Raw genomic sequence first — 11,488 nt, forward strand, 5'->3', positions numbered from 1 at the left:
AGGTTCATATTTGAAAAAACTTGTAGACTATCAACTATAATGCTTGAATACAAAGTCCTCCCATGTATTAATGGTTCTTCTACTTCAAAATTGGTGGTCAGCATTTAATGGGTAACTTTGGTGATCGTAATTGCTCTATATTTCAACAAATAACATCTCCCTATCTAGTAAATGCATGGTCAACACAAACCCAGTTTTAGAGCTTAATATGAAGCATCTGCATTAGAGAATTAGATGCAAAAAATGAGGCGATTTCCATTGGAGTTGGTTTTGGTTTCTATATGAGCGTCTGAGAGAGTAAATTTTCCATTGTTTCTATTATTTTGCTTAATTTTCAAGATCTTTTTCACCAAACAATAGTCTTTAAATATTATAGATTTAAAATAAAACATATAGTTGTTGTTAAGATTTACTGTATGACATTTCTCAGACCCATCTATGTTCCTTGTGCTATCTTGTATGAAATGTTTCCAATGACTGGGAGAAATTTATTATGCCATCCTGTATGCAAAAGTCGATACTACCAGGATCAACTAAATTGTAACAGATATGTTAGTTGAAGATTAGTTATGAAAAGAAAATGACAGAATAATTTAATTGTTACGAATTCTTTAAGCTAACCAATGATATTGTCTAAAATTCATGACTGGGGACTTGAATTCGGATATTTTAGGTGAAAATGTATACAAGATCTCACTACTAGTTAGCTCACTACAGCTGCCTATTTTAGGCTATAGCCATTGGCAATATAAAACCTAGAAAGTTAAAGCCTTTTTTCCACACAGGGCATGAGGACGTGAAGATCAGAATGACGAAAACTTTAGGAGAGATGGAATTAACTGATCATAATAAATCATCTCTGGTTGAAGAGGGTGTCTTAGATTTACTTCTTGTCTTGATCTCACGTGATAACCTTGAAATGAGAATAGAAGCAATTCGAGCCTTACTGAACCTTTCAAGCTTACGAAAGAATGGCCAGGAGATGATAAGAAAAGGTGGTGTGCGTCCATTGCTTGACATTCTCTTATGTCACACTTCATCTCAAAGCTTGCGTGAACTTGTAGCTGCTGTTCTTGTGAATCTTTCTCAATCAACAACACTTCAAGATTCAGGAGAATCACAGGTTTTGATGTTGGAATCCGACGAGGACATATATAAACTTTTTTCATTAATTAACTTAACAGGACCTGCTGTGCAGGTAAACGTTCTCCGGGTGTTATATGCCATGTGCCTATCTCCCTCTGGTACTACTGTCAGGGAAAAACTGAGACAGGTAAAAACTCCCTGTTTTTGCTCTCTCATATTCAACTGCATGCTTTCGAAAATCAAGAAACAATGTGTTGTTATGCAATTTAGGATTTGTAGAGCGTTAATGCTATGTGTTTAAAATGTCTTTCATTCTCAGATGAATTATGACGCTAGCCACCATTTTTATTTTGCTCTCTAAATGAATAATATAGGATTTAGTTCCAAGTACAAATTAGGCTGTTGGATTCTCACTGAGTGGAAGAGTCAGGGTGAAATTCGGGATTTTCCTCGAGATAGTGTGAGAAATCCTCGTAATGACCCATTTCTTAGTGGATTAGAATTCACCTGTGCATGTAAGCTTATTTTAGCTCAACAACGCAAGTTTGTGTTTGCTTTACTTTTCTGTTCTCAGTATAATCTACTCAGTTTCTCTTGTACTATGTCATAATAGTATGCTACCATAAATATAGTATATGACTACTATATAACCACAAAAAGAATTTCGAGGGACACCAAGAGATTTGGTTGAAAAAGAGGTATTAGAACGAGAATGTCATGGGGGGATTTGTCTTCTCTACAATTGGTGCATTAGACTATTATATATGCATGTGGGAAATTTATCCTCCCAGGAGTTTGATATAGGACATTCTTTGTGTAACAGAAGTTCTAACCTAACTTCAACCTGGTCACTCACGTCCATCTCAACACCAATAATTTTGAACAAACTTTGTTGAGCCATAAAAAACATTTGGCATAATGTTTTTGTCCTTATGGAGGGACAAATTGCTTACACCATCAAGTCTCAAGCCATTCATGTACATGAGTTTTTCTTATACACCTTCAAAGCATCCACACCTTCAAAGTTACAAATAATAATATTCTATTAACAAACATAAATCTTTATATCCTTTCAATTGGTGATGTGAAATTTTAACCACATATTGTTAACAGCTTTTGTAGTACAGATATAGATATATATTTTTTACTTCTAGTTTGACTCTGGTTGAACCTTTTGACCCTTAATCCCTAACTTTTTTCCACTCAATATCCGGCTAGTTTTTAAAACACTGGTCTATGATGAACAACCTTTGCTTAATTCAAATTTGTTGGGGAACTGCGGTGGCATCTTTGATGCTCGAACTCTTCAAAACGGTTGGAGTACCCGTGTCGGATACAACACGACATGACATGGGTATGTGTTCACTAAAATTATACACAGCAAGTGCACGAGTCACATTCAAGTAATAAAGTAGACATTTTAAGTTCAGTTGTCGATTCCTCGAGGAATGTATACTTTCGATTACACAACTCTAATCAATTCTATTCTAACAATAAAAAAAACACACACACACAATAAAGTTTATGATTTTGGAAAATAACTAAAAAGCTACAAAATAAGAAAATGTAAAAATCTTGGAAATTTTGGAAGCAAACGTGGTTGGGATTCATGATTTTGTTTAACCGTTGCCTAATTAATTTCTCCGTAAGCCAATTAACAAATTACTCATCTATGATGTTAGACCCGATCTTCCAATTTTAGTTAATTGCCTCTCTTGAGTGAAATTAACTCTAATTGATTGGTTTAACCTTCTATATTTTTATGTCAATTAAAATCAAACAATCGTATTAAATTTTTTTGAAAATAGCTCTTGGGTCATCAAGGGTTTATCTCTATCCCTTACACAAATTCAAGTTTATATATTTGGTCGAAAATGCACAATTTTCTTTCAAATAATGTACAAATCACTAAACATAATCATTCATTGGCCACATAAATGAAAATGCAATAAGTACAATAGTAGATAAGGAAAAAAGCATTTTGATATAAAATAGCAAACATTGAAATTAATTAAAGCTAGATGAAACTTGAATCATAAATCCCAACATAAATAATTAGCCCATTTTATGCAAGTGATAAAAAAGAGAATATTTCATACAATACATTGCAAATAGGAAACAATAATGAAGAAAATACAGGAGTGAAGATAAAATCCTTTTGAATTTGGATTCTTGATAGCTTGATCTTGATTTTCCCCAAATATTTGTTCTCCAAGTGTATTCTCCTTGTGCTCTTAGATTTAGCCCATAAATTACCAAGAAAAAGAAGAGATAAAGAAAGAAAAGAAAGAAAAATGAAAAGGAAAGTGAAAAAGGAAAAGAAAGAGAAGAAGGCTAGGCTTTTTTTAAGATGAGAATGAGGAGAAAATGGTTGAATTTGCCTTTTAAAAGGCCCAAAAATTGTATCCCATAATTGTAAGATGGTCAAAAATTTATACAAAATAGCCAAACAGGCCCTTTCTTGTAGTCGTAGTGCCGTTGAGTAGCACCACAGCTCTTTAATTTAGCCAGTATTGTGGCACCGCGGCGCTGCTACAATGGCGCCGCGCACACCACTTCCTAATTTTCTCTTTTTTGCAGCTCCAGTTGTTCGGATATTTGTACGTCAAGTTTCTCAACTTTCATCTTGTACATTTTAGTCCTCGGATTTTGACTTTTATATCAATTTTACCCTCCATAAATTGCAGCCTGACGTCCTCAACTTTTGGCGCTTGTGCACTTTGGTCCCCAACTTCACAAATTTGTACGCTTTTGGTCCCTTTTTCCTCCTTTTTGCCTTGATCTCATTCAATGGGTTATTTTTGGCCTACAAAAACAAATATTACCTAATTGTGAGTAGAATTTCGTTCATTTAATCAATAATGAGCATATTTAGATATTAAATAAGTGTGTTTTTACACTTATCAATATGGGCATGGGATATGTGTTGGATCTTCCAAGTTTCAATCGGACACTTCATTGTTTTTGCTTCTATTTTTTTATTTTTTATTTTTTTGGCCCTCATTTTTGCTCTCTATAAACCAGCACCGCCTCCTAGAAGGTGGAGAAAGGTGACGGCGCAAGATTTCACCTTCTTCTTTCTTTCTTTTTTCTTTCACTTTTCTTCTTTTTTCCTTCTCTCTTTGCATTGGTGGTTTAGGTTTTGTTTGTATAAAATAAAAATGAGTTCCATATAGTGATACTTAATACTTCACTAAGTATAAATTGCAATCAATTCCCTCATTTTATATTTTACATAACATTTGATAATTAACTTTTTATAATTGAAAATTAAACCTCAAAATTCTATTTTATTCGTCTTAACCCCTTATTCGATATTCATTTCCTTCGTTGTAAACAATTGATTTTGGTTTATTCAAAATAACATCTTGGGTTAGTAAAAAAATTGAAGCGTGAAAGACGTACCTACGTACCCGTGTCCGAAATTTGGACTCTTTTTAGCCATCATATATATTAGAAAATAAAAGATTTGACACTTAGATACGTACCCGTACCTGAGTCCGAGCATCATAGAGTGGCATAACGAGAACGTGAGATCCTACTTGATGGAAAACCTTAACCAACTAGGTTTATGTCCTACTTTTACATACTAGTGCTTTTTATAAGTTCTCCACAGATTTGGGAACAAACAATTTCAACCCACCCATAATGGCATGATCATTTTCGTAAAATTTGTCATTCCATTGAACTGAAGAATGCTTTTGATGGGAAATAGACCCAGTCCTTGGCGTAATGGTGAAATGGTCGGGCTGACGACCAAAAGTTCATCCCTGGAATCTACAGTTACAAGTGCTAAAGATTCAATCCACATGGAATCCACCCTTTAACTACTTTTGTTTAAGTGGACTAGAGTATATAAGTTCCTGTTCATTTATTACTCCTATGACCAATCAACACGAAGGTTGCATGTTTATGAATTGGATTTTAATAATTGGAAAGTATTTGACATGAATTACGAAGTTTGACTTGGAGGCTATTATTGTTTTGTTCTTATCTTGTTATGTGTTGAATTACAGATGGTAGATTGGTAAATTCTCAATCTGCTTAGGTTTAATACAAATTATAATCTTAAACTTTTTGCCGTGTATAAGTCATGCTGTTAAATTTCTTATGACAAGCTTGTTACATAGCCAAATGCCAACACTAGCCATGACCATCTGTCTTCTTGTGGTTTTTATCCAAGTTGTACTCTTTGAAACTGAGAATTATCAAAAACAAAATTTGTGGTTGCTCCTGATTTTGTTTCTGGTCCGCACTGATGTTACTGCTTCCAACCTTTTCATCTGCAACATTATTTTTGTTTTAGCAATTTATATATATATATGATGGAAATGAGTATTCTTACCTATTATCTCCAAGTTTATACCATCAATTGGATGCAATCATGTTAATGCTGATTTTTGGCTACTTGATTGTCTTTGCAGTTCTCAGCAGTGCTAGTGTTGATTCGGTTATGTGAGCTTGATAATCTTCATTTACGAGCGAATGCTGTTAAACTGTTATATTGCGTGACTGAAGATAATGATGACGCTGCAATCTTGGAGCACGTGGAACGGCCATCAATTGAAGTATTGCTCAAAGTCATGAAAACTTCTGATGATGAGGAAGAAATTGCTTCTGCAATGGGCATTATTGCTAACCTTCCTGATCCCATGCAAATCTCTAAGTGGCTGTTGGAATCAGGAGGTCCTCCTATAATTTTTCGTTTTCTTCGTGATGGAAAGAATATTGGTCACCGAAAAAATAAGTTGATCGAGAATGCTGTTGGAGCCATATGTCATTTAACTGTTCAAACAAACCTGCAATCACAGAAGAAAGTAGCCGAAGCTGGAATCATTCCATTGTTAGTGCAGTTCTTAGAGGTGGGTACCTGTCTGACAAGAAAACGAGCTGCAATATCTCTTTGTCAGCTTTCAGTAAGTTCTCCTAGGCTTAGTAGGCAAATTCCAAGGCATCAGGGTTTTTGGTGCTTCTCTGCTACACCAGAGGCAGGTTGCCCTGTTCATGGAGGAATATGTACAGTAGAATCCTCATTTTGTCTAATAGAGGCTGGTGCAGTCGAACCACTTGTAAGAGTTCTAGGGGAGCCAGAACCTGGAGCCTGTGAAGCTGCTTTAGATGCACTCCTGACTTTGATTGATAGCGAAAGGCTGCAGAGTGGTAGCAAGGTGCTCGTTGAAGCAAACACTTTACCTATGATGATAAAATTAATTAGCAATCCTCCTCCAAGATTGCAGGAGAAGGTTCTTAGTTCTTTAGAAAGGATTTTTCGACTGGTGGAAATCAAACAAAAGTATGGACCCTCGGCTCAAATGCCTTTGATTGATTTGACACAAAGGGGAAACCACAGCTTGAGATCTTTAGCTGCTAGGATACTTGCTCAACTAAATGTGCTTCATGATCAGTCCTCTTACTTTTAAATGGAGAATTATCTATCGAATATCTTACTTGTTAGTCTGGATAAAGGGTTGGCTATACTGATCCCATTCTCACTTCTGAAAGAAGTATCGACTAGGAGTGATACTTATCCATTCTCAGGCATAGAAATTCCAATTTTATAGGACTGAAGTCGTCCTCCCACTTCTGTTAATGTCGCAGGTGTAAATTTTTACTTGATCTGTAGTTCATTGTGCATTCTTTTCATTTAAAAGAATCCTGATTGTTTTATTAGTGGTTGTAAATTATTACCTGAAGCTACTGCTGATAGACTGCGTAGCGAAGCCGTGTTCCAGAATTGTAGTGGGAGAATTCTTTGTAATAGATAAATAGTATATGTACTTCGATACAATTTTCTCTTTTTATGTTTGAATAAATATGTTTATTTTTCTTAGGAAATTCAATTATATATGCTGTGAATGTTGAAGGGCTTTGGCCAAAGTTCATTCAAGTTGGAATCCTACTTTAATTTCGCGAGTGTAGATGGATTATAAAGCTCATTTTTTTGAGTAGCCCATGTCTAAGAAATTGTTGCCCTGTAAAATAATGCAGCCCAAATATTAGCCTTATATTCACACACACCTTATCTCTTCTTGACAAAGGCACAAAACATTTCAATTCCAAAAATTAGTCCATCTTTCTCACTCATCCTCGACTCTCTCTCTTTGGTAGAATTCATGTTGATTTTATTCTTGTAATTTGAAAATGACAGATATTGGTCAATAAGTTCTTTTAAATGTGAATGATGTATACGGGAGTTCTATTTTACTTGTCATGATGTTTAGATAATGTTTAAAAAAATCAAAAAGTTTATACAAAATCTAGAATTCAAACCAAATTAAATCTTAAAAGATTAGGCTGCATTTTGTTTGACGTTTTTAAGCCGTTTTCCGTTTTCGAAAAGACAAAAAACGTGTTTGGTCCGTCGTTTTCGAAAATGCATTTTCGAAAGTGCAATTTCAAAAATGAGGTAGAATTTATAACTGAAAATCCAAAACAATTTTTTATTATTTTGAGCGTTTTCAGTTATAAATGTCCAAAATGCGCCGTTTTTCGGGAAAAAAACTAAAAATTGTTTTGAAATCGAAAAAGGAAAACGAAAAACTCAACCAAATGCAGCCTTGTTGATTTGTCTATGTTGCAAAGCTAAATTTGGACCATATTATTAGGCTTAATCGTTCAAGAAGAATAGTCCATATTATTATCAGTGAACCATATTGCCTAACTTATAGATGAATTTATTAACTCTAATTTAACACAAATTTTACTCTACTTGTTTTGATAGATCTCAAACTTGGTTGCTCATATCTAGTTGCTTGAATTCCGCACTCAATTTTACATCACTCTTGGATACACTCACTTAGTAGATATTAATTTGTTAATTAATAATTTGCTATTGATAATAGTTTTTATTCATGTGTTTTTTAAGTGTTATTGCCTTGCTAGTATATTAATATTAATTATGGAATTGTTGTTGTCTTGTCCACTTATTTTTAAATTGAATTTTTATTACTTTGTCAGCTTATTATTNTGTCGCATATCTTCTCTGTTCATGTTTCTCTCCCACCCTAAATATCTGTTCGTTTATTGTTGAGTGTCTGAGTTCGCACGATCGTGTCACCCCTCACCTTTGATTGGAGAATCCGCCTCTAACATAAATGTCGATGTCTGTAGATATCATACACGTGAAAGTAAGAGGAGTAGAGATCCATGGGCAACAGAATCAGTACATGTCCAAAAATCTTTGAAATTTAGCTAGCATTTGTGGAGAAAGTGATATTTTAAGTCGTTGAAGTTTCTGTACTTTGACTAGAGGAATTTATATAAGCTGTTTGAACTTCGAAGATGTTCAATTGGGGTGCCACTTGAGAATGTCGCCTAATTGACTAATACAATTTCTATGGCCCCACCTCATGATGTGTCCTCCCCCGGCATAACGCTCCTCATCCCCGTCATACCATTTGAAGAAGTTCTTGCCTCTTGGCATCTCAATTGAACTCCTGATCTCACTGCTTCACACAAACAAATGGTTGGGATAATGTACAAAAAAGTGGAAAATGGTTGGGGCAGAAAAGAGTATACTGCAAAAGCATATAAACTTGCCTCACCTTCACCACCATAGAATTAATAACAGAAAGAAGCAACAAGTGAGAGATGTTCCAAAAGGGTGTTTGGCTATAAAAGTTGGGCAAGGTGAAGATGAGAAACAGAGAATTGTGATCCCTCTTGTGTATTTCAATCATCCATTGTTCATGAAGTTGTTGAAAGATGCAGAAGAAGAGTATGGCTTCGACTACGAAGGCAGGATAACCATTCCTTGCCATGTTCAGGACTTTCGATATGTTCAGGGCATGATCGATGATGATATGGAGGAGCATCACACTCACCACCATCATGTTGGCTGTTTTAAGGTTTGACAGACATAACATCTGTCAATATCTTACTTTGAATTTTCTATTTTCTATATGATAATGTTTTTCTTGCAGTTAAGCTAGTGCTTTTGTCATTTTGTAAGCAGAGAAATTGGTATTACTATGTTGTTTCTATATACTATTATCTATAACTAATTTTAGTGAAGACAAGAAAAAAATCTTCATTCGATTGTCTGATTGAAGAATACAGCATGCAGATGATATTGTGGAAGAGAGAAACAATTTAGTTCATAGTGTTGGAAACAATGGGGATGAAAATGAATCAAAACCTGAAAAAAATTATCAAGATTTGAACACTTGACAGCGTTGTCTTACTGCTATATTTGCCTCCACTTGATTCTTGAGATTGCTTACAGGATGCACCAGCAGATAGTTTTGAGGATTATACAAGCCTTCAAAGATTAATCACAAAGCAATTAGGGAAAAATCCGAAAGAACTTTAAGAAACACAATGATTTCTGAATGGTTTCATGTTGGAAGTTCGAGCATTATTTACGGATGTTAATGTTATGTCTTTTCTATCTAATAACATCAATTTATATCGATGAAAACACAGTTTGAATGACTCTACACTACTTACGATGAAAATCCACAACAAACCACCTAAATTTGAATCATTAAGTAAATTTACAAATAATCTAAAAATATTTTACTAAAATTGAGGGAAAATATGGTGTTATTGTTACATCAATTCTCAGGGGCTGAGAGTTAAACATAATGTTGAGTGGTACAAATATCATATTTATTCAAATCGACCAAATTACGACCAGAATTTTGAACTAGAGGCTTAAGAACATAAGAAATCTACACACATTGCTAAAATGATTGGTGCATAATCATACTCGGGCTTATTCATCTCAACCATGATCTCCTAAGGTCGCTGGTTGAAGATGGAGAAACCTCACCTGGAAGACTCTCTGTATAGCATGAAGAATAGTGGGATTGTTGTTCAAACCCTGCCAGATGTACTCCGCTAGTTACACTCTCAAAGCTTGGACTTCTCAAGTTATGACCCCCGTAATTTCCATAGCTATTACCTGCATTATAACTGTAAGGGTCTGAGACAGGGACTGGGTATGATAAGCGCTTTTTGGCTCCCTTTCTTTCCCTCTCTGGTGTTGACGGCCTGTGTCTTGGAGCACTCTGTGACCGAATCCTTGACTTGGCAGACTCAGTTGCAGCCATGTAATTAGGCATTGCACAACCAGTACCAGTCGAATGTGTAGTGTCCTTAGGCTTATTGTGTGGATGCAAACGCCCACCACTATCATAGGAATAATCTGACCCATTGCTTGGAGTTTGAGCCATGTGATAGCTTCTTTCTTCTCTTGCACAATGAGGACTAGCAGAACGGACTTTAGGTCTTGTTTTAGATGGTGAAGGTGTAACAGGGGAATACATTTGGTGGGCAGCTCCTGGTCGGTGAAGAGGGTAACTTGGTCTTTGCTGATGCTGAGCACTCGACATTCGGTAATTGGGAGCTAAATATGAATAAGGCTGTAGAGTATCGTAAATTTCCACGGTCTTAACATAGTCGCTTTGATCAGTTGAGGTTCTTCCTCTACCATCCCATGGCTTTGTTGCCATCCAACTGTCCAGCCACTGGTATTTTTCACCAAGCTCATTTTCACTGCATAATGATGTATTCCTACCACCTCTCCACATCTGCTAAATATATTGTGATGCATAAGATTTGCAAAATTAGATATGCCGAAAGGTATTTCTCTCTTAAAGGGACAAAAATGCTTCAAGGCATCAATAACAAGATTCAAATTCAACAGCAGCATAAAAGGCATTACAGATACAAATGTTTTGGCATGCACGGACAGTTATAAGGGTTCATTTTTACCTGTTCAGGCAAGGCTTGTGATAAATTTCTTTCGTGCCTCAGGGCAGCTTCTTTTCTATTCTGTAACATTGCTTTTAACTCATCAATGTTATGTGGACGGTCATCCCAATTTTCTGGAATGCTGCTTCCATCCCTTGACTGGAATTCACAGTCGCATTGGAATATCAAATTAAACTTATGAAAATGTACATATAACAAGTTGATACAAGGTAAAGTTAACCCCTTTACCATGGATCTCCTGTCAGAGAGAGACATATCTTGGAGGCACCTTGATTCTAACCTATTGGTTTTGCTAAATGTCGATTTTCTGCTTCCTTCGCTTGATTGCCTCTTGCATTGGTCAAGGACCTGAGCCTGTACTCGAACAAGAGCTTGCATGCATCTCAGGGTCATCTTCGCTTGCTTCCGCACATTGTGACCCCTTACTAAAGCTTGCAATTTTACAAGCCCTTTTAATGCACAAAGAGCTCTCCTTGCCTTCAGATATACAAGTAACAACCAAATCCATTAGCCCCTTTCTTCCGGTGGAACAAGTAAAAGAGAGACGACTAGTGTTCGAGTTAATTTGGCTCTGCCTATATTAATGTAACATTACAAGTTTCATATATTTGACAAGATAGAGAATTTACTATCTTTCCCCTTGGGTACAAATTAATGATACAATAACTATTAAGATTTGAGGTTC

The 11,488-nt window shown here is 35.6% G+C and overlaps 3 protein-coding genes across 6 annotated transcripts in view; 2 read left to right on the forward strand and 1 right to left on the reverse strand.

Moving 5' to 3' along the window:
• LOC111381325 (U-box domain-containing protein 44-like) overlaps positions 1-6,872 on the forward strand; it is a 12,362-nt gene extending 5,490 nt beyond the window's left edge. Inside the window, exons 2-4 of one of the 2 annotated variants that reach the window (XM_023005107.1) lie at positions 3-1,123; positions 1,199-1,273; positions 5,511-6,872. In XM_023005107.1, coding sequence (XP_022860875.1) covers positions 809-1,123; positions 1,199-1,273; positions 5,511-6,506 — 1,386 coding nt within the window. In that variant the 5' untranslated portion in view covers positions 3-808 and the 3' untranslated portion in view covers positions 6,507-6,872. Of the gene's footprint in view, positions 1-2; positions 1,274-5,510 lie in introns of both variants that reach the window. The other variant, XM_023005106.1, reaches the window with a different exon arrangement.
• Positions 6,873-8,579: 1,707 nt separating this feature from the next.
• Positions 8,580-9,017, forward strand: LOC111381320 (auxin-responsive protein SAUR32-like). Its single transcript, XM_023005099.1, has 2 exons — positions 8,580-8,933; positions 9,009-9,017. Exons 1-2 carry the CDS (start codon positions 8,580-8,582, stop codon positions 9,015-9,017), a joined length of 363 nt encoding a protein of 120 aa, XP_022860867.1.
• Positions 9,018-9,133: 116 nt separating this feature from the next.
• On the reverse strand, positions 9,134-11,451 carry LOC111381330 (protein IQ-DOMAIN 1-like). 3 transcript variants are annotated; one of them, XM_023005112.1, is made up of 4 exons: positions 11,032-11,451; positions 10,804-10,941; positions 9,860-10,622; positions 9,134-9,346 (listed from the first exon to the last, which is right to left on the reverse strand). In XM_023005112.1, exons 1-4 carry the CDS (start codon positions 11,194-11,196, stop codon positions 9,237-9,239), a joined length of 1,176 nt encoding a protein of 391 aa, XP_022860880.1. In that variant the 5' UTR covers positions 11,197-11,451; the 3' UTR covers positions 9,134-9,236. The 3 variants fall into 3 exon arrangements, with proteins under 3 accessions (XP_022860880.1, XP_022860881.1, XP_022860882.1); XM_023005113.1 differs by having other exon boundaries at positions 9,860-10,619; positions 11,032-11,449; XM_023005114.1 differs by lacking the exon at positions 9,134-9,346 and having other exon boundaries at positions 9,589-10,619; positions 11,032-11,445.
• Positions 11,452-11,488: the final 37 nt, after the last annotated feature.

Source organism: Olea europaea, unplaced genomic scaffold (genome assembly GCF_002742605.1).
Source record: "Olea europaea var. sylvestris unplaced genomic scaffold, O_europaea_v1 scaffold2286, whole genome shotgun sequence".
In the NCBI taxonomy this organism is placed as follows: domain Eukaryota; kingdom Viridiplantae; phylum Streptophyta; class Magnoliopsida; order Lamiales; family Oleaceae; genus Olea; species Olea europaea.

Coding starts and splice junctions, on each gene's coding strand:
- LOC111381320 (XM_023005099.1), top strand. CDS start 8,580: ATGGTTGGGGCAGAAAAGAGTATACTGCAAAAGCATATAAACTTGCCT.
- LOC111381330 (XM_023005112.1), bottom strand. CDS start 11,196: ATGACCCTGAGATGCATGCAAGCTCTTGTTCGAGTACAGGCTCAGGTC. Junction 10,942..11,031: donor TCTCTGACAGGAGATCCATG/GTAAAGGGGTTA, acceptor TGTGAATTCCAG/TCAAGGGATGGAAGCAGCAT. Junction 10,623..10,803: donor CACAAGCCTTGCCTGAACAG/GTAAAAATGAAC, acceptor CAATATATTTAG/CAGATGTGGAGAGGTGGTAG.